The sequence below is a fragment of the Rutidosis leptorrhynchoides genome, chromosome 3 (genome assembly GCF_046630445.1).
Source record: "Rutidosis leptorrhynchoides isolate AG116_Rl617_1_P2 chromosome 3, CSIRO_AGI_Rlap_v1, whole genome shotgun sequence".
NCBI classification, from domain to species: Eukaryota; Viridiplantae; Streptophyta; class Magnoliopsida; order Asterales; family Asteraceae; genus Rutidosis; species Rutidosis leptorrhynchoides.
Window position 1 is genome coordinate 47,117,352 of NC_092335.1, and position 21,149 is coordinate 47,138,500.

The 21,149-nt window shown below is 31.4% G+C and overlaps 1 protein-coding gene across 1 annotated transcript; it reads right to left on the reverse strand.

The window, feature by feature from the left end:
* Nucleotides 1-20,174: 20,174 nt before the first annotated feature.
* Nucleotides 20,175-20,738, reverse strand: LOC139899947 (secreted RxLR effector protein 161-like). The gene has a single exon (XM_071882771.1). The coding sequence runs from the start codon at nucleotides 20,736-20,738 to the stop codon at nucleotides 20,175-20,177; it is 564 nt and encodes a 187-aa protein (XP_071738872.1).
* Nucleotides 20,739-21,149: the final 411 nt, after the last annotated feature.

Here is a 21,149-nt window from a genome sequence, read left to right on the forward strand (position 1 = left end):
GATGCCGCCCATATACATATTGGCGTCCCACTGTCGTCTACAAACTTTCAAAAAATGTACTGATGTCGCCACTATACTTTTTTTTACATGTAACGAAAATAATTGATGATATGACTTCTAAGTAGTCGTGACACTCGGTGATACATCGGAACAGAAAATGAAAGTATATGGGCGACATCGGAACACGACTGAAAGTATATGGGCGACATCGGGACATATAAAATAAAGAAAAAAAAGTTAAATAATTAACTTTACCGGTTCAACAGGTAACCGGTAACGAAATGTCGACATTGATACATTTTTTGAAAGTTTTTAGACGATAGTGGGTCGCAAATGGGTATATGGCGACATCTGGACATTTGAGAAAGTATATAGCCAATTTGTGACTTTAACCCTTAGTACAATTATAAGTTTAAACTCTCATAAACTACATAAGCTCCCGTAAACTCATAGAAACTATTCATCCAAACACATCCAAAGTACTTTTCAAATTGTACTACATGATATCACTAATTTCAAGTATGCACCCCATATATTTGTGGGTTTATTGTTAAACCACTAAAATATCTTTCAAATATACTTACTTTTGGTAAAAAAAAAAAAAAAAAAAAAAAAAAAATTGTAACCCCTTTCATCTTTTATTTTAGATTCATCATTAAAAGTTTTATAAAGATATCATGACTCAACTACGAGACTCCATCCTTATGGTTTAAGATAAGGTACAAAGACCACACAAATTGAAGGGGAGGGGAGGAGACTTTTGGTCCCCAACCAACTTAACCAATATAATATACTAATAGAGTTGAAAGTGTAAAGCCATGAACATGGGACACTAGAAAAGACAAGTCTCCTATTCTATTTGCACACATTGTGGAGTTGTGGTCACTACCAAATGGTGTTAACTCATTACATAGTCTTTATATGGATACATAGCGTATACGTAACGTCACAAGCTTAGAACCCTAATCATAAGAATTAATACAACTTGACACTCCATTATGATAACAATTTCAAACAAGAAGATAATGCGATGTTTCTTGTTAGTTTGGATAGATTAATGTACTTACTCCTTTGTCTATCATGTGTAATATTCTGTATCTTTTTTCATATGGTCAGTTAGTAATATGTATTTTTGTCTTGATTTAATTGTATTTAAACTTATTTATTTATTTATATAAAATTTATTGTTTTGAGAAAAGTTATCGACTCAAATTTAATCACTCGGAAATATTTTTAATCAGGAGTATGATAATCTTACTTTTCTAATAAATATGTGCCACTTCTAGATAGGACAATAAAAATGAAAGAGAGGAGATAATAATCGTAATATTATTTAAGATTTTTCCAAACCCCGTCTTCATTAACATGCATAAAGTATTGCTTAAATTAATTATTAATTTTTGAGTGATTGGATGATAATGTTTTGCGTATTAACAACAAATATAAAGAGCACGTTTTAAAAATCATATCACTCCGTATTTAAAATGATCTTTATTCCGAATTAATGTTATACTCTTTAGACCTATTGCAACGCCCGTTGAGGCAACACGCCTGTAGAGGGGCGTGTTGGAGGGTGTGGATGGCCGGCATGCTGGCCAATGACACATGTCGATTTGCAAGCGTGTTGGACACGTGCAGCTCAGCAACTGGCTCCAGGCTTCCGGTCAAATTACCGTTTAAATAAAACACACACACACACACACACACACACACACACACATATATATATATATATATATATATATATATATATATATATATATATATATATATATATATATATCACCAGTTTCAACAAAATTTTATCACACTCGACTTAAACTCTCTCATCTCTAACTTTTTTACAATTCTTCTATTTATTTTTTATAAAACATTACTCGTCATGGATGCTCTTTAGCTATTGCCGATGATTTATCAGACGACGAACTATTGTTTAATTTAATGCAATCGTACGCCGAGGAATCCGATCGAGAAGCTGATGAAGTTTCAAGTGAGAGACCCCCACGAGGACCCCGAATTTATATTCATAGATAACGCAAATGTGCGGCACAACGTATATGTGATGACTACTTTGCCGAGAAGCCTATGTTTCCTTCTCAGAAATTTAAAAGATGTTTTAGAATGTGTAACCAATTATTTCTACGTATCGCACAAGGTATTTCTGAATGCTGTCTTAATCCGTTACTCGAGTACTTTATAATTTAATAAAAAAACGACGCACTTGTTTTGCTTGTGTTTTCATCATACTTGAAGTTGTTGCTTGGTATGATATGTGAATATGGCACGCGTTTTTTAGCTTTTGGCGTTTTTTGGTATTCCATGTTCCAACAATGACTTTGATGTTTTAAAGCGTTCATCATTATTTGTTTCTATGAAGGACAACAATGCTCCACCCGCACCATTTACCGTATATGGTCATAACTACACAAATAGTTATTATCTCGCCGATAGTATTTATCCGAATTGAGCTACTCTTATTAAGGAATTTTCATCCCCGACTGACGAGCAACGTGCAAAGTTTAAAGGGTTTCAAGAAAGTGCACGAAAGAATGTGAAACGCACCTTCAGTGTTCTTCAAGGGTTAACATACAAACTATCTATACTGAGTCTTATCTAACATAAACCGAAACATAACCAAACCCCAATTACAAACAAAAGCAACAAACTTTGAAACCAAAAGTAAACTACGAAACAAGAAACCCATAAACACGAACTTAAAATTTTATGTGGCAATGCAGTTGGCTGCTAAGTAAAACTCGTAATAAAATCACGTTATCTAGATTTGATTTCATTTATTATAAAAGTTCAAGCTAGGTTAAACAAAAACTTTATAATTAAACTTTTTTTCAAAAAAATAAAAACTTTATAATTAAATTTTTTTTTTTTTACCACATAGAGGAAAAAACAAGATACAAATAAAAACGTGAACGGGCAGGAAGAAAACTAATCCTTAACTACTTTTAAGTTATAAGGTAGTTGGTAAAGTTAGTAAATCCGAGCATACTTTTCATAGGGTTCGCCTATCTATAAACCGTCATCTAGGCTAGAATATACGAATATATGTATAACTGTATATGAGTATATATAGAATCATATCTAAAGCCATACCATAAAGATATATTCCGTATAACTAAAAAAATGACCCGTAGAATCACACGTTTCTTTAAACGAAACAGTTTAATGATATATTTTAGGTATTAAGTGAATGTAATTACTAAAGTCATGAGCTGTTTTGTAAAAGATTGTACAATTTTGTAAAGTTTGTACATATGATAATGAATGTGTTTTATTATAAGGTTGTATATAATGCTTCAAATATTGTACATATAGTTATGAGAGTGTTTTACCATAAGGTTGTACATAATGTTTCAAATATTATACATATGGTCATAGGGTGTTTTATTATAAGGCTGTACATAATGCTTCATATATTATACAATTAACATGTTAATATTATTATTAAATACAATTAATTATTTTAATGACATCATCATGAGGGTTTAGATTTTTTCTATTTATTTTTAATTTTTTTAAAGTTTGAATAATCCTTATTTATTAAATTATTATTTTAGAGATTTATATAATAGTATCTATCTATACATTATTATAAAACACGTGCTATAAATTCTAAGTGTCATTTTCTTAATTAATCTTAAATAAATAATCCTACGTGTCATTTTTTTTAGTTACCTAAATTAAATAATTATTAATATTTTTATTTGGTAAATATATTATGAAATCTTCTTGTACATCCATTTTATTTTGGTAATTACTGCAATTATTATTATTATATTATATTTATAAAAGTTAGATTAGATTTAACTTATCAAAACTTAATCGTCTCATAGAATTCATGTGACGCATCTTTTTTTTTAGTGTTTGTTAACCAGCTTTATTTTTGTTGAGATGCATCCCCTTAATTAAAAACATGGTTTATGTACATGCTTCTCATTAACTCGATGATATGTATTTTCAATCGTATTTATTTGTTTTGACATAAACTAAATCAAAAGCAATCATTGACTACTTTTTTTTTTTTTTGAAAAGCAAGCATGAATTACTATTAAAAAGAAATGCACAAGAACAAAAGATCAAAAGGATCCGCCACACATAACACACTTGGTTTGTGAGAGAAGCAAACAAATTACAATACACCGCAAGCACTCTGGATCCCTTCATGCTAAATATTCAAATTACAACACAAAATTCACACTAAATATTCAAATACACACTAGGATCACTTAACCACGTGAGCCAATCTAGATCCCTTCCATTAGATCTATTTAAAATCCAATCGAAGGACTTAACTTGGATCTCACTTAACGCCACCGGGATGTTCCAACTCTTATCTCGAAAAACTTTATTGTTTCTATTCTTCCAAATATAATATGCACACACTCATTCGACCGTTTGCCAAATTTTGTTACCAAATTTAGACGTTTGAGCCGAAGCATTACCTCTTAAAATCTCGTTGATACTAAGATTTGGAAAATTGCCCAAGGGCCACCATTCAAACACACGATTCCAAAGATCCAAAGAATGCTTGCAAAAGATAAGTGAGTGCTCCACCGTCTCCATGTCGTCATCACATATTGGACATCTAACAGAGTGCAAGTCAATGCCCTTTTTATCAAGCTCGATTCTAACGGGGAGTCTTCTTTTTAACGCACGCCAAACAAAACTCTCGACTTTTTTCGAAATTAGGTTGTTGCGTAGAGTTTCTGTAGAGTTGATGGTGCTTGTCAGAATCTGGTCATCGATACAATTGGACAACACCACCACCATTTACCCAAAAGAGCAAGATTTTTACTTTTTAAAGACCCAATGTTTAACCCCCCATTCTTGTAAGATGACAAAACAAGATCCCACTTAACCCAAGACATTTTTGAACCCGAAAGAGACCCGCCCTAAAAAAAATGTCGTCTCACACTCTCTAGATTTTTTAGCACACATTGCGAAGCACGGAAGAGTGAAAAGTAATACAACGGGAGACTACTTATAACCGACTTGATGAGAACTAATCTTCCACCGAATGACATCGATCGCATTTTTCAATCCGAGAGTCGTTTTTTATTTTTTCAACAATTGGGTTACAATTTTTTTTTTATTCATATTTGCACCGATTGGCAACCCGAGGTAAGTAAAAGGGAATTCTCCTACTTTGCATCCAATACGATTAGCAACATAGTTGACATCGCCATGATTAACCCCAATACCATACAAGCAACTTTTGTTGAAATTAACCTTTAGACCCGACACAAACTCAAAGCATTAAAGTAAATTTCGTAAACTATAAACATTAGACCTACTCCATTCACCTAGAAAAATGGTGTCGTCCGCATATTAAAGATGCGAAACGAGAATTTTATCACTACCAATCTCAACACCTTTAAATAGACCTTTTCCCACTTAACAATCATTGACTACTACTCCTTAATAAGTAATAACCATTCAAAATAACTCCCTGAATTATATCTTAAATAAAATATAATATAATATATACAATATTAATATAAAATAATATAATATATTAAGATATGGATTATTACCATATATTTAATATTATAAATAAAATAATATAATACTATCTTTAATATTTATAATCTCTATCTCAACTATATAAAAAACATAAAAACTTAATAGAGTAATTATTTAATTTATGGTTAATTTTTAACCATTAGATTAGGTAAATTACAATCGATACTTCTATAATCTAGCCATTCATCATTTATCCGAGTCCTCTTTATATATATATATATATATATATATATATATATATATATATATATATATATATATATATATATATATATATAGAGAGAGAGAGAGAGAGAGAGAGAGCGCAATACATACATCAAACCTTTAATTTTTATCCTTTTTAAGGCAAAATATTACACGCCAGTATCACGAATTAATTTACTAGATACACACAAATTTTTACGATAGTTATTATAATTATCAATGTGAATATATTCAGTGTATTTATCTACATCGAACTTTATTATAATATAAATTTATTCTTTTATTATATATTTAACAGTTGCAAATAATTTTTACACAGCTTTTTGTTCAACGGAAAGACTCATAAAAAAATTCCGTGTAATTATCTTCAACGAACTTCACCATGATATGTACTTTTGTTTTTGTTATATATTCAACACTTGCGAAATCATATTTTTACAATTTCTGACAGACAGCCGAATATTACTATAATATGTACATTTGTTTTTGTTATATACTCAACATTTGTGAAATCATATTTTTACAATTTATGTTGAACGGACAGGCTCATAAAACTATAAATTATATAAAGCGTGTGTAAATAATTTTTACGTGTTATCTTCTCATTGAAACTAACACATATCCTCATTTACTCATGTCACGTGTCATTCTATCAGTTATTTACATTTATTAATTGATTATTACATTGAATAATTTTATTTAACATACATATTTCATTTAAAATATTATATTACAAGTATTGATTAATTAAAAATTATCTAATTAGAATAATTAATCTATTATACTCGCTTTCTATATATAATAAAAGATATTAAGATATGATATGATTTAATAATTTTATATTTAACTTAAAAACACCATGCAAAGCACAAGCTCTTACATGAAGGATCTTCATGTAACAATTCTATTTTATTCACGTTTTCTTGTTTCTAATTATTGCCTACATTTGATCGATAACATCTGTATTTTCGTCAATACTAACAATTTTAAAACTAATATTCACAATTGTCGTTCAAAGGACGGGCTCATAAAACTAGTAATAGATAATAGATATCCTGTACACCCTATGCATTGAGCTTTATGTTTCATGTCCTCCAATTTCAATATGTATTTTTTTTACAGTGAATTTGTAACCGTAATTATAATCTCCATGGTTAATAGCACATATATAATATACTCCGTAATCAATATGGTAATTATATAATATAATCAACAAAAAAGCCAAATTTGGTTGGTTATTATTGTCTTATGATATGATATGAATCGTGTTATTCGAGTCGCGGCTATGAAAATAGGTATTACTCCAATATTATATTATAGAGAGGATACCAGTAAAAATATTTTCAGATTGAAAAACATTAGAATAAATAATGAATTTGAATAACAACAATGTACAAAACGGATTAATCGAAAATTGGAAATCTAGTCTAAAACAAATTGTGAAAACACACAAACGAACGAGCCACCAACACAGTAGGCCAACAGATGATAAAGCTAGCTAAGACAAACAAGGCTAAAATCTAAAGCCCTAAACTTGAATGCACCTAAACCATTATCGAAAATGAACGAACCATCAGGAGAACGTCGAGGTCCACTGAGCCGTCGAAAATCAGAAAACATAACAACTCCAATCACCACGAAGTTTCACGAGCCACCACAAAACTGATCCATGTTGTAAAAAAAAAAAATCCATCCCACTCCCAAATCTGAAACCAGATTTTCTACAGAGAGATCGTCGCCTAGTCCAAACCTGAAGGCGTACCTGGAAAGGAAATGACCCAAAGAAAATACACGGCAACAAGCACAAACCACCTCCTCCCGCTCCCATTGATAGCGAGAAACCACCACTTGCATGGTGGTGGACCACCTAGCAGGTTGACGAAGGAAAAGCTATGATGCCACCATGACTAGCCACAATCGGTGGTCACCACCAACTAGGTGGTGAACCACCGAATACTTCAGCTTAGGCCCATAAAAAGAATGAAAAGGAACTATCACACAACCCGTAATTAGTTTAATACTTTACGGAGTAATATGTTAGTGTGTTACTATTTGGCCATGAGCTACGGGGCATTTATAATGCCCTTTTTCTGTTGTGGCTAAATTTAACGCTCGTAACGCTTGTTACAGGGCGTTAAATATAACAAATTCAGAGTGTTAGAAGAGTTTAACAACCAATCTTCAAAGGAGACCCAGATTTAATCCCCACCAACCTCACTTTAGGGCTTTGCTTTTCAAAAAAAAAAAAAAAAAAGATTTTAACAACCAATAAAAATTTAACATTGCATTTGTATTTAATTATTTTATTTCTTTTTAATTCAACACCCAATTAATTATATTTTACCATATCACCTAACCATTTAACTCAAATTTAACATTCAAATCTAACACTCACAATAACACATCCATCAAATTTAATATTGTTACGTCACAATCAAGTTTTTCTCTTTCTTTCAAAAAGTGCAAAAAATCCACTACATGTCACTGCTAAAAAACCAAAACAATTCAAGGTAAACTCATGGTCTAGCCTTGAAAATAGAAAGAGTAGTAGTGTGCGTTTCAGTTTAATTTTTCCCTATCATATTAGTACAGTATTATATATTTGACGGATACCAAGAGGTTATGTGACTGGAGAAAGAGAATTAACCAAATTTAGAAAGGATGTGAGTTGGGGACAGCATGCTTTGGTGGTTATGGGCAAAAAATGGAGAACATATAAAAAATGGGAAATGTTTCCTATGAATACAGCAATCGTGTCTCGTGACCAAACCCGGATCAGGGTACAAACATGAATACTTGATAACCCATTGCCCACATGTTTTTAAATTTTAATACTCCGTATAATGTAATTTTAAATGGTCGTTTGGGCTTAGAAGGTGTCGACCTTCAATTGTATCTATGTACTCTTTGATATAGCTAATAAAATTTCCTGTTGCTTTTCAAAAAAAAAATAACTATTGTCAGCCAACTTAATATAAGTATCGATATATCGATATATAAATATATAATTCTTGAATCATCTATATATAGATATAGAAATATTCAAATCTAATTATTACTACCATATTATCTATTAGACAAACGCTATGAATAGTACCGAGGACATTTTCGTCATTTCAACTTTTTTCTTTCCTCAATAAGGCCCCAACACTTTGTTCAAAAAACAAAATCGACCCCCCAAACAGGGGGCAAAGTGTTAAATCAACATTTTCATAAAAAAATCTTAAATAAACTTCACTCAAATATTCAACGGGTTATATCTTCTCGCCCGCAACGAGTTAAATTTTTTCCGACAACATCGTTAAACTCGAAAAAACTTTACGAACCCAATGTCACTAACTATACGCAAAACGAACGCTTTTTAAAAAATGCTAAATATTTGAGTCCACCTTTCATACACGTTGATTTTTTCCTCACGGGCTCCGTAACTATTTTCATCCATATATTAACAGCATATACATATGGGTCTTATTATTTTTTTTAAAAATTATTTAGTAATTTTTTTGATATTACTCAGTAAATATTATATTCTTAAATCATACAGAGAGTTAATATAAGCTAACGAGTTAATTGCGTTAAATTTTAAAAAGTCAACAACTTCATAGCGAAACGCGGAAATACATATATATTGTTAATTTAAGATAACATCTAAATCTTTGACGGGTTATACCTTTTCGTTCAACTCGAGTTGCGCGTCAACGACATCATCGTTAGCCACGAAATAATTTTACAAAATAAACGTAATGAAATATATTGGAAACCGAACCCCGGCGCGAAACGAGGGTTAAAAAACTAGTTTACTCTATAGTAATTTGTCTTAAATTAAGTATCTACTTAGAGCGCTCTCATCCATCCCGTTCAGGAGCCCGCCCAAGACACCGCCCACCTGGGCGCCAATGGTAGCGGGCAGCCCACGCAGCCGTCCAGCGTATCGTCTCCATTTTCGTGCTTTCTTGAAATATTTGTGGACTGTCGGACGGTAGAATAAAGCTTTTTTTTTAGCTTAAAAGCCATGAAGAATTGAAGATGGAGATAGAGATAACGTCGACTGTATATGTATATGTATATGTATATGTATGTATATGTAAATGTAGATGATGAAGATGAGATATTTTTAATTTTTATTATTATTATTGTGGGTCCCACTTTTGTTGTGGCCAAAAATACTCCGTTATTAAATTTTTATGTAATTTTATTTTAAACTCTTTGTTTTAATTTTAATTATTTGTAATGTTTTTTTTTAATTATCAATGAAATAGTGTTTTATGTTATTAAATATTTATAATTTATAATAATATAATTAAAATAATTTCATTTTTGAAAAAATAAAAAAAATAAAAAAATAAAATAAAAAGGGAAGGAAGAAGTGTCATGGTTGGGAGTGTTTTGTCCTGAGTTTATTCCTGGGAAGGAAGTGGGAAGGAAGTGCTGATGTGGCGCTGATGTGACACTGAGGACTTAGATAGAGGAACTTCTCCATTGGGAGCGCTCTTACAAAAAATAACTAAGCCGTACCAACTATAGTTAAGCTTCCTAGTTCCTAATTTACCGTCATTTATTATTGACTTATATCTTAAATAAATTTAGTTAAACTTATTTTAAATATAATGACAAAAATGACATATATTATTCATTATATTATTATATTATACTAGCTTAATGCTCGCAAATTCGCGGAACTTTTTATTAGACTAATCGAGAATAAATTATGATTTATAGATGATTATGGCATCATCAAATATCAATACACAAAGTTTTGTACAGTAATGCACACTTCATAAAGCTTCTGTACATTGCAACAATTTAATTTTGAAACATAACTCCATAAAAGAAGTAAAAGATGATTTTAATACTATTAAACCTATACACAGTTGCATACAATGTATGATGCATACAACCATATAATAAAAAATAAACAACTTACATTATTAGTTGTGCCAATTTCACCTGATAAAAGTCCACCTAAGCTATATCATTTATGCAATTCCCAAAAAAATAAAATATAACTGTAACATCCTCAACTGGGCTTAGTTGTATGACTACTAAATTGCCCTTAAGTTGTGTTGCGTTATTATATGCTTTTATTTTTAATTAATATTTATTATTATTTAATGATGTGGTTAGGACCAGTTTAATGATGTCGATCGAGTGTGTATGACCCATGGCCGAGTGTGTCTGTGAGAGACCATCGACCGAGTGAGTGTAGACAGTCGACCGACTGTCTCTTACAGTCGACCGAGTGTCATTGGCGGTGAAATATTTTACTAAGTGTTGATTTTTAGCCGTTATGCTGCCCGTTTGTATGTTGATGATCAGGATGTAAATTTTGAAAATGCATAAGTGTTAAGAAGAAATTTTTAGCGAGCGCTTTTTGATACAAAAATTTCTGTACTGTGTTGTTTGATGTTAACGAACAGCAACTAACTTGATTTGCCTTATGTTCAGTTGATATGGATAAGGAAGCCGCTCAGTAGTAGATTATCTGAGCTAGTTGCTGGTATTTGGTGAGTGGGACTAACTGGAGTATATAGTATAGAGTAGCATGTTATATTATGATTGTCATGCTTGTTAGATATACTTGTTACTATGGTAGTTAGTATGTTGTGATGACTGCATGTTAGTTGATGCTTGTCTGTTGGAGCCCAGTGCATCCCTATTGTGTGGTAGCCTTAGTAGGAGAGATCAACCTGCGAGTTTGGTTCCTCATGTGGTAGCCTAGACAATCGTGGTGTATATATGTGTGAATGACGCGTCTGTCGCTTGTGGATTATATATATACAACACGGTGGTGGAGGAGCTTCTGGTAAGCCCCAGTCTGATCAACTGGTGGTTAATGGTTTGGCCGAGCCGCCAGAGTCTCTGTAGACGGCACTTGGGTGATGATTATGTGTTAGCCTTTGTGACTTAATTAGTATAACGGTTCCTGTATACTATTATCTGTAGTTAGTCGTACTCACTTAGTTTCATGCTAATTCCCCTCCATCTCCTCCTTGCAGGTTGATAGCTTTTGTAGATAGTGCTTTTTGGGAGAATATGGGCATGATGATGTTATGTTTGACAGAGTTAACTCTGATGTGGTCTTTTATAATTTGAACCGTGTACTTTTGAAAAACAGAATGCAATTACGTCTTTTCTAGTTAAATATGTAATTTGTTTTAATGACACGTGACATCGGTTTGTACAAATGTTGATTACCATTTATATCGTATTTGTTTAATAGAATGCTTACGCCACGTATAAAAAAAAAATTTAGCGGTGTCACAATAACCACACAAACAGAAAAATACTACACATTCATATTCCATTTGCTAAACTGAAATCACAAACTGATAAGGTAGACGTGAATAACATCACTTGATAATTTAATTTAACAAAATTTGAAGTACTTAAACACATAGATTTTTCTAGAATTTTATTTACATAAGATTATCTATGGAGTATATCTATTTCATGAAACAATCCCCTTATCTACTCATAACCATGGCTACTATATTACCTGTTTAGACCCACTCAGTTAGAACCCACTCAGTTAGAACCCACTAACTTTGGGTCATTCACCCATATATCGCACCATAAAACCATCGATTTAATATGCACTTTCATTCGTTCAAAGCTTCAAATCTACACCACTTGAGACTATCCAACACTTCTTAATTTTTTACCTTCAATAGGCAAACGTCATGTGTTTAAAATTGTTCAAATTCGGCTTCTTCTACTATCTTCAATTCATCTTGTGTTTATCCACTTTCCCTATTAAGAATTTTTTGCTGAAATAAAATCAACTATTTACAATGAAACGCCAAAGTTAATAGACAGTGAACTGAATACATAGTTGAATTGTGTTATAAAGTTATTCCATTATTAAACGTTTATATCACATGTGTTGTGGCGAAAGGTCTTTTAATGGAGGAATTATATGGAGAAAGAGATGACAACCTCAACCCATATACTAATAAATGGGCCAATTAGAGATATGCTTCAAAAATGATATAATAGGTAAAACGAAAAGAATTGTGATTATATGTTATAAGTAATAGGCTATAAGTCAAAAGGTTTAATAGAGCTAAAATATTGATTTCACTGTCAAAAGTAATAGAAATAAAGCCATGGAAGTGAATGTTTAAGACGATTACTCATAATTGTGAAAAAAATGAACGTGCGCCTTTAAAAATCATAATGCCTCAAACTACATACACATAAAACCAATCATAAGCAAGGTTAGCTCAAACTGATGCTTAATGCCGTCATCGTAAGTTGCATAGTAGTTACGTATAAAGATTACAGCCAATTACTTATGTACATATGTTTTAAGATATAAAGATAAGGTTTTTAAGATTAAATTAAACACCCAATGATAATATGAACTATACTTTACTTTAAATTTATCTAGAAACAGTTACGAAACACATACTCATAACCAATTACTTAAACCAAAGTAAAATCAGTCTTAAAGTAATGTTACATACATTTGATTATTTACGTAATTATAAAACACGATAGCACCTGCAAGTATTACTCTAATCTGCAACTATAACAACAATGGTTATATCAAAACTCGTATCCTATAAGAAGTAATTGCACTAATGGCTTCTTCTTTTCAGCTCTTGGTCTCTTCAAATAATGGATTTTATTAACAATAACCTTCTTGAAACGATTCGAGTTATATTCAATAAACAGATAATAATAGTATAGTTTTAGTATAAGACATAAAACAGGCCTTATTAGTAAGACTGGACTTGACTAACTTACATATAATGGGGTTACACTACCAACTACATAATCATACAGTTCTATATCAACGATGTTGAACTGTGTCGTATCCGTATGAAGACATAACATGCAAGCAAGATCAACCAAAAAGATGTCAGAGCGACGCTCAATAAAATAAAATACAACACAGAATCAAAAAATTATACAAACGCATAATGTTACAAATACCTAAGACATGATGTTGCATCACCTTTAGAAATTGGTGGTGATCATCGCCTTTCGAATAGAACTGTGAAATGACAACACTTTAAATAGCTAACACATATGACCTATTCAGCAAAAAAATATGGGCTAATGATATTATCACCATCATCAATGTTGATTGGTTTATTTTTGAAATGGCTTAATTATAGGTAATTAGTTTGAGTTTATTTTTAAATAAAATTTTATTTTCCTAAATTTGAAATGGTTAATCAAAATTTGAAGGGTAACGTATATAGATTCCATAATTATATGCAACTTATCGTAATCTTATACTAATATACTAAAATATAATCTGTGATATATTATTATAATTTTTAAATTTATTAAGAGTTTGTATTGTATAACAATTGTGAGACGTCTTAGGTTTTTTTATGAATGAAATTAACGTTCGATTCTAAAATATGGCTTAGGAATCTTGCATAATTATAGGAGTTATTGTGGAAATAATTGCTGATAGTAATCATCATTTGACTATAATTCAAAATCAAAGGGAGAATTATAGTAATTTGATGTTATCTAAATTTTTAAGATTGATTTATAACGTGATTGTAGTCATTTTAGCTATATTTGGAATATACATTTACGTGATTTAACTTTTGTTTTATCAACATTAATTTATAAAAAAAATAAATATGGACATACATCACTTTAAAATAGCGTAATCTGTAATATTAAGTTTTTGAACATAGGATAATTTTAAATTGTTACCATGTGGTCCTTTTTTGTATCAATATTAATTTTTAAAGATTATAATCATCGATATATTTATATAAATTAAGAACCGATATAATAGATAAGATCATATACATATATATATATATATATATATATATATATATATATATATATATATATATATATATATATATATATATATATATATATATTGAACATTTGAAATTCTGAAGTGTTACTATTTGGTCAGTTGAATATGTGTAATCTTTATTTCAGAATCTGATCACTTCCAAATGTGTTATCGTGTATATAAAATTGTTAAGAGAGATAATTAGATAATATCTAATTTCTTTTTATATATTTCATTATTAACCGATTCAAATTTGAGATGCATATTCACGACTAAAAATTGAGTTGTGTTTTATTATTATCATTTAGGAAGTGATGTTCTAAATAATGTTTTATGAATAATAACAATACAATACCTTCCTCTACTAACTTTTATATTGCAAATTTCAAATTTTAAGGATTATTAATCATATCGTAGTTAATAAGGATAACTTAAAAACAGACGTTTGATATATTTTTTTTATCAATTGTAAGGTTTAACGAATGTTCATAATATTCATGTTAAACATACTTTGATATTATTGTTTTTGTTTTATTCAAAATAATGATTATATCTTTTGAAGGTGTAGAGAAGTAAATGATTATGTAAGGTATAACCTCAACCCCAAAACATTGAAATGTAATATCGTTTATTTGAATTAGACATTAATTATACACATAAGAGACATTAATTTGATTGATATTTAATAACATTGACTTTTCGACTTCGTATTTTAAGGAAAGGTAGTAATTGTGATTTTGAATTTGAATTAGTATTCGTAATCGATAGAATTAAAGAGTATTTTAGAGAGGTTAAATGCTAATAATGATTTATTAGCTACTCGTAATATGTTTCATAGGATGATTAATGACCATTGGATCAAAGGGTAAGATGAAGTAATTAATTAATACAATAGTTATTAAAGAGTGTTTTCAAAAAGTTATTACTTAATAAAACTTCTCTATCATACACCCTTATATCTGTTTAACAAAAGCTTAATAAAACTATTTAAAATAAAAAACATGTAACTATCAACTATAATCACCAAAAATAACTCACAAAAATGTGAAAAATTCATGAGAACTTACAGTAGCGTTAGATTTCATGATTATCGATTACGAATTGTTAATTACACTATCGCACCGAGTTCCTACACGTATCTTCAATCAATTTGTAAATTCAATGATGGAACGATGTATAATTAGATAGATTAGGGTTAGCAGCAACAACCCTTTTAATAATCGATGAGATTGACACCATTAACAGATTACATTATGAATGATGATTATATGTTTCACAAAATGAGATTGACGCCATTAAAATACCCGTTCATCTGAAATTGAAATCATCACAAAGTCAAGATCACTACTTAATTCTTTAAGTTAATTAAGTTCTTAATAAATGTATTTAGTGTTTTAAAAGTATTAAAAAAATACATAATGCAGATTATGTGATATAAAATACATCATTTGATTCATTCGTTTAAGAACAAAAAAAAAAAAAAAAATGAAAACCTTAGTTCTGAAAAGTGTTTGAAATCTATGTGATACAATGTTCCAATAGTCCAAAATTTTATATCCATTAATCGACAATACTAAATACATGCAGTGTATTAAGGGAAACAAAAATTAATAAACCCTAAAAAATGAATAAAATACAAATCTCTATGATTTATGAATCATAGGTGACATGCAATACAACAGATAATTTTCAAGAATATGTATAAGGCAATTGAATATTAAAACCTTATAATTGAAACGAAAATTAAGTAACCTGTTGTTTACAATTGAACATGACTGGACACAAGATGTTAGTGCAAGCATGCTGCTGGCAAACGTTTGCCGAAAAACGATTGAAGATGAGTGATTTGAAGTTGTGATGTTTAGGAGGAGACGACTGCAGGAGGTGATTGCGTTTGTAGGAGTGTGATTGTAGGTGACGATTTTAATGTATATAACATAATGGTTTCTTGTAAAATACCTTTGTAAGTAACTAGAGGGGGGTGAATAGTTACTTAGTCAATTTTTCAAAATTTTCTTTAGTGTTTTGTTGAACTTGAACTTGATATAGTGTGATTTGAAATGTTTGTTCTCTAATAATGCTAGCGATACAAATATATGTTAAATTGTAAATAAAAGATAAGGAAAGAGAGAACAAACACAACGATTTATAGTGGTTCGGGAAGATGTTAACTAATCTTCCTTAATCCACTCCTCAATTCTACGAATTGAGATTTTTCTTCACTATGATACTCCAAAATCGGTGGAGTGTCCGGATACAACACTAGTACTTCGATAAGCCGCTCCTTGTGAACTCTTACGTCCCTTTGAAGACTTCACAAACACCTATAGCTCTTACCACAAGATCCTAATGAACTTTATCCTAGTGAAAACACAACTATCCTCTAGATCCCTTTAAGAAGATAGTTTACAAGTAAACTTACAACTTTAAGCTTACAAGTACTCTTGCTAGAATCACTCTAAAAGATTACAAATTAAGTATAAGAATGATATCAGTAAGTATGAGAAAATATGAGTCCAAAAGGTGAGTCTTCAAAGATTCAAGGCTTGGCTTTTATAGGAAAGAGAAATCTTCCTGGAAGTCATACGGATCACTGCACGGTCGACCGTGGTTCGACCGTGTACTCCTGACATCTGATTCTTATTGCCGTTTTTGTCCTTTGAAAATTGTCATTTTCCCTTGTTGAATAACTGCAACTAAAGGCCAATTACTTCTGAAATTATCCTCATTACCCTTTATGTTTTGGACATAAGCTTAGAAGTTGACATATCCATTAAAGAAGAAAGCCTTTAATCTTTGACCATTTGTCATTGATTACCAAAAGAGGTAATTGCAGATTTTTGTCTCTTGACAAACCATTATCTTCCAAAATCTTCATCAACCTTTCTTAATCACTTGTCATTTAACTTATGGGAGTTTCTTGCCTTTTAGAACATTGTTACAACTTAAATGAACTAGTTTGAACATAATGATTCTTGTTACAACTTGACTAGACTTGAACTAATTACATTCTCATACAAATAATGATACATAGAACTAATGGGAGAGCAACTCTTTAATTGGGACTTTTAATGACCATTATTAGTATGTTTAAATGACACTATGTATTTAGACCAAAGGATATGTCACTTGAGTGTTTTAGCCTAAATCAAGCTTAAAGTGTCATTAAGATGTCATTAGGTGTGATTAGTAAAAATTAACATCTTTTGGTTCAAAACTCTTTTGATATCAAAAAGGGCAACTATTATAAGTGTGTTTCAAAAGGTTTCATAAATTATAGATGCCTCAAAGTGGTTTATCTTAAAGTGGATGAATTTGGTAACAGAGAAAACTGCGGTCGGGCTGCAGTCGTCCGTGAAGTCAACTGTAGATTTACAGTTTTAGAAAAACTTGAACTCGTTGATACAAGACACACACGGTTGGTTTCACGGTCGACCGTAGTACAGTCGGGTAGCATTTTTACCAAGATAATTACTTATGTGTTGGTCTTTTGCTAGAGATAGTTTAGGCTTATGAACTCATGTCGTCCTACATATGATTAACTACTAGGTTCTTGTGTGTCATCATCAAAACAAGGTGATTAACTTTTGAATATTATTAGTTGAATCTTAACCAACATTCTCCCCCTTTTTGATGATGACAAACACATGAGTAAGTGTTAGCTATGTAGGTTGACATAAGTGTTAACATCACTTACCATACACTTTATCCCCCTTTTATCAAAGCAAAAAGGTTAGTCCCACATGAAACTAAGCGCACCCTAGAGTAACGCTCCCCCTTAAATCGTACACACTTATCAATTGTTCTTGTTAATAAAATGGCTCCCCCTCGAACCAATAGTAGACATAAAAAGTAACAAACATGATAAGCATAGCAAGTGCATTACAATAATCAATACATAACAAGTTTTAATCCTAGGAGAAATGTTGTATCTACCCGCCCTTATAAATAATTCTTAACCAACATTAATTATTTTTAAGGATAAATGTCGTTGGTGCTAAATGCATCGGAGATTGTTGAGCTTTCATTGTCGGAAGAGAGAATAATCACCGAATGAGCTATCCAATAGGTTATCGGAATAGTGGACACGGGTTGAGAAATTTGAGAGGAGTTGATGGCACCAACAAATTGGAAAAGTCTATTAATATGGTTTGAGTGCGAAAGTGGACGAGTTCCTAGTTCTCGAATATAACCCATTCTTTGAGTAGTGAGATAGGCGAGATTTATGGGTTCATGAGTGAGAAGTGACCACATGACAACGACTTCGGTTCCGGAGATGTGAGTAGCGGTGGGTTCCCAATAATAAACATTGTTCCTAACGACATTAAGAATAAGTTGAAGATCATGGCGGATTTCGTTATCTTGAATGCGAAGCCGTCAGTTGAAGTTTCGTTGTACTCCCGGAGTAGTGATAAGATCTAAGATGGGTTGCAGCGGAAATGTAGGGTTGAGTGATCTTAGATCGGTTGAAGGAGTATAGAAGGAACGCCCATTTGAAGGAATGGCCATGACGGTTGCGAATTGTTCAAAGGACCAAGTGTAAGGTGTATCGAAAAGTCGAAATGCAACTTGGTCAGGATTTGAAACATCAAGATTAGCATAGAATTCCCTAATTAACGTTGGATAAATGGTTTCATCAAGCTCAAGACACGAGAAGCAATTATTATGGGTGAAAAGTTGAGTTAATTCGGGAAATTCGGTATGATGAACAACACATTCCTCATGAAGTGTTATAATCTCTATGTGTTGCCGATTGTTCGTGATATGTTGATTTCTCGTGTTGGTCATTTCCTAGAAAAACCACAAATGTAGCAAAATAATCAAGTTGTTAAGTTTGAAAAACTATATGCTAAACATGTGTAGATTAATCTTTGTCTAGACTCATTTTGAAAACTATGAATTTAAAATTAAATTGTATTATTTTTCTTTTGAAAATTTAAACAAGTTTCATCATTTTGCTATATGTTTGTCAAAAGTAGATACTAGTCATGAGATTGACAAGTATCATAATGGTTTGTTCAAACATGTGTGTGTGCATGAGTGAGTTCAAAAATTTAAAGCATATATGAGTTTTTTTATGCAAGAAAACACTATTATAACTCATAAAAAAACTTTTTAGAACAATTTTACTCATATATTTTAAGAAAATCATGCAATCAACAAGTGTTCCTATTAGTTTGGAAATATCAAAAATATAATCAATTTAGTAAAATTGAAAGTAAAATTTTGGATGCTTACCTTAAAGAGAATTGAAAGAGTATGGACTACTTTTTGAAAAGTACTTGAAGGTAGGACAAAAGTAAATCTGAAAATTTAGTGGTTGGGGATTAAAGAGGAGATGTGATTGGTGAAAAGGTTGTTTGGATATTAAAAGAAAAGCATAGAGGACAAAGAATTTCGTCAAACATCAGGCGGCTCTTCACACGGTCGACCGTGATTCGACCGTGCGTGATCAGGATAGAATTTTACGGAGTGTGTTCCATCATTCCCAACCCATTCCTAAGCAAGTTAAAGGTTTCCTTTTTAAGGGGCTTAGTGAATATGTCAGCTATATTTTCCACAGATTCTACCTTATCTATCACAATATTACCATTTTGGACGTGGTCACGAAGGAAATGGTGCCTAATGTCTATGTGTTTAGTCCTAGAGTGTATTATTTGATTTTCGATAGGTCTATAGCACTTTTGTTATCACAACATATGGGAATTTTAGTTGAGATGATACCGTAATCGAGGAAGGTTTGCTTCATCCATAACACTTGTGTGCATGCTCTTCCCATGGCTACATATTCGGCTTCGGTGATAGACAATGCAACGGATGTTTGCTTCTTTGAGAACCATGACGTTAAGCAAAGCCCCACGAACGTGCATACTCCACTTGTGATTTTTCTATCAATCATTGATCCACCATGATCGGAATCCGCAAAGCACATAATATCAATCTCGATAAACTTTGGATACCATAACCCAAGATGCATTGTTCCTTTTAAGTATCTAAGGATTCTTTTAACGTCCTCTACGTGCGACGTCTTTGGATTTTCTTGAAATCTTGCACATAAGCACACACTAAACATGATGTCGGGTCTACTTGCCGTTAAATAAAGAAGAGATCCAATCATTCCCCTATATTTAGTACTATCGAATGGTTCTCCTTCTCCTTCTAAAGTAAGTTTCACATTTGTTGCCATCGGAGTCACCATTGGTTTTGAGTTCTCCATTCCAAATTTGTTGATCATTTCATGAACATATTTTTGTTGATTGATGAATGTTCCATCTTCTAGTTGCTTGATTTGTAGTCCAAGAAAGAACTTGAGTTCACCCATCATGCTCATTTCAAACTCATCATGCATTAACTTAGAAAACTCATTGCTGGGAGATTCGTTAGTAGATCCAAATACAATATCATCAACATATATTTGAATTATGACTAAATCCTTTTCATGCCTTTTGATAAAGAGTGTATTATCAATTTTTCCCATTTCAAACCCACTATTTATTAAGAATGTTCTAAGTCTTTCATACCATTCTCTAGGGGCTTGTTTAAGTCCATAGAGAGCCTTTTTAAGTTTATAAACATGATAAGGTTTTTCGAAATCTTCAAACCCCGGAGGTTGTGATACATAAACTTC

Excerpts from the sequence above, each read along its gene's own strand:
- LOC139899947 (XM_071882771.1), bottom strand. The coding sequence starts at position 20,738 with ATGGAGAACTCAAAACCAATGGTGACTCCGATGGCAACAAATGTGAAA.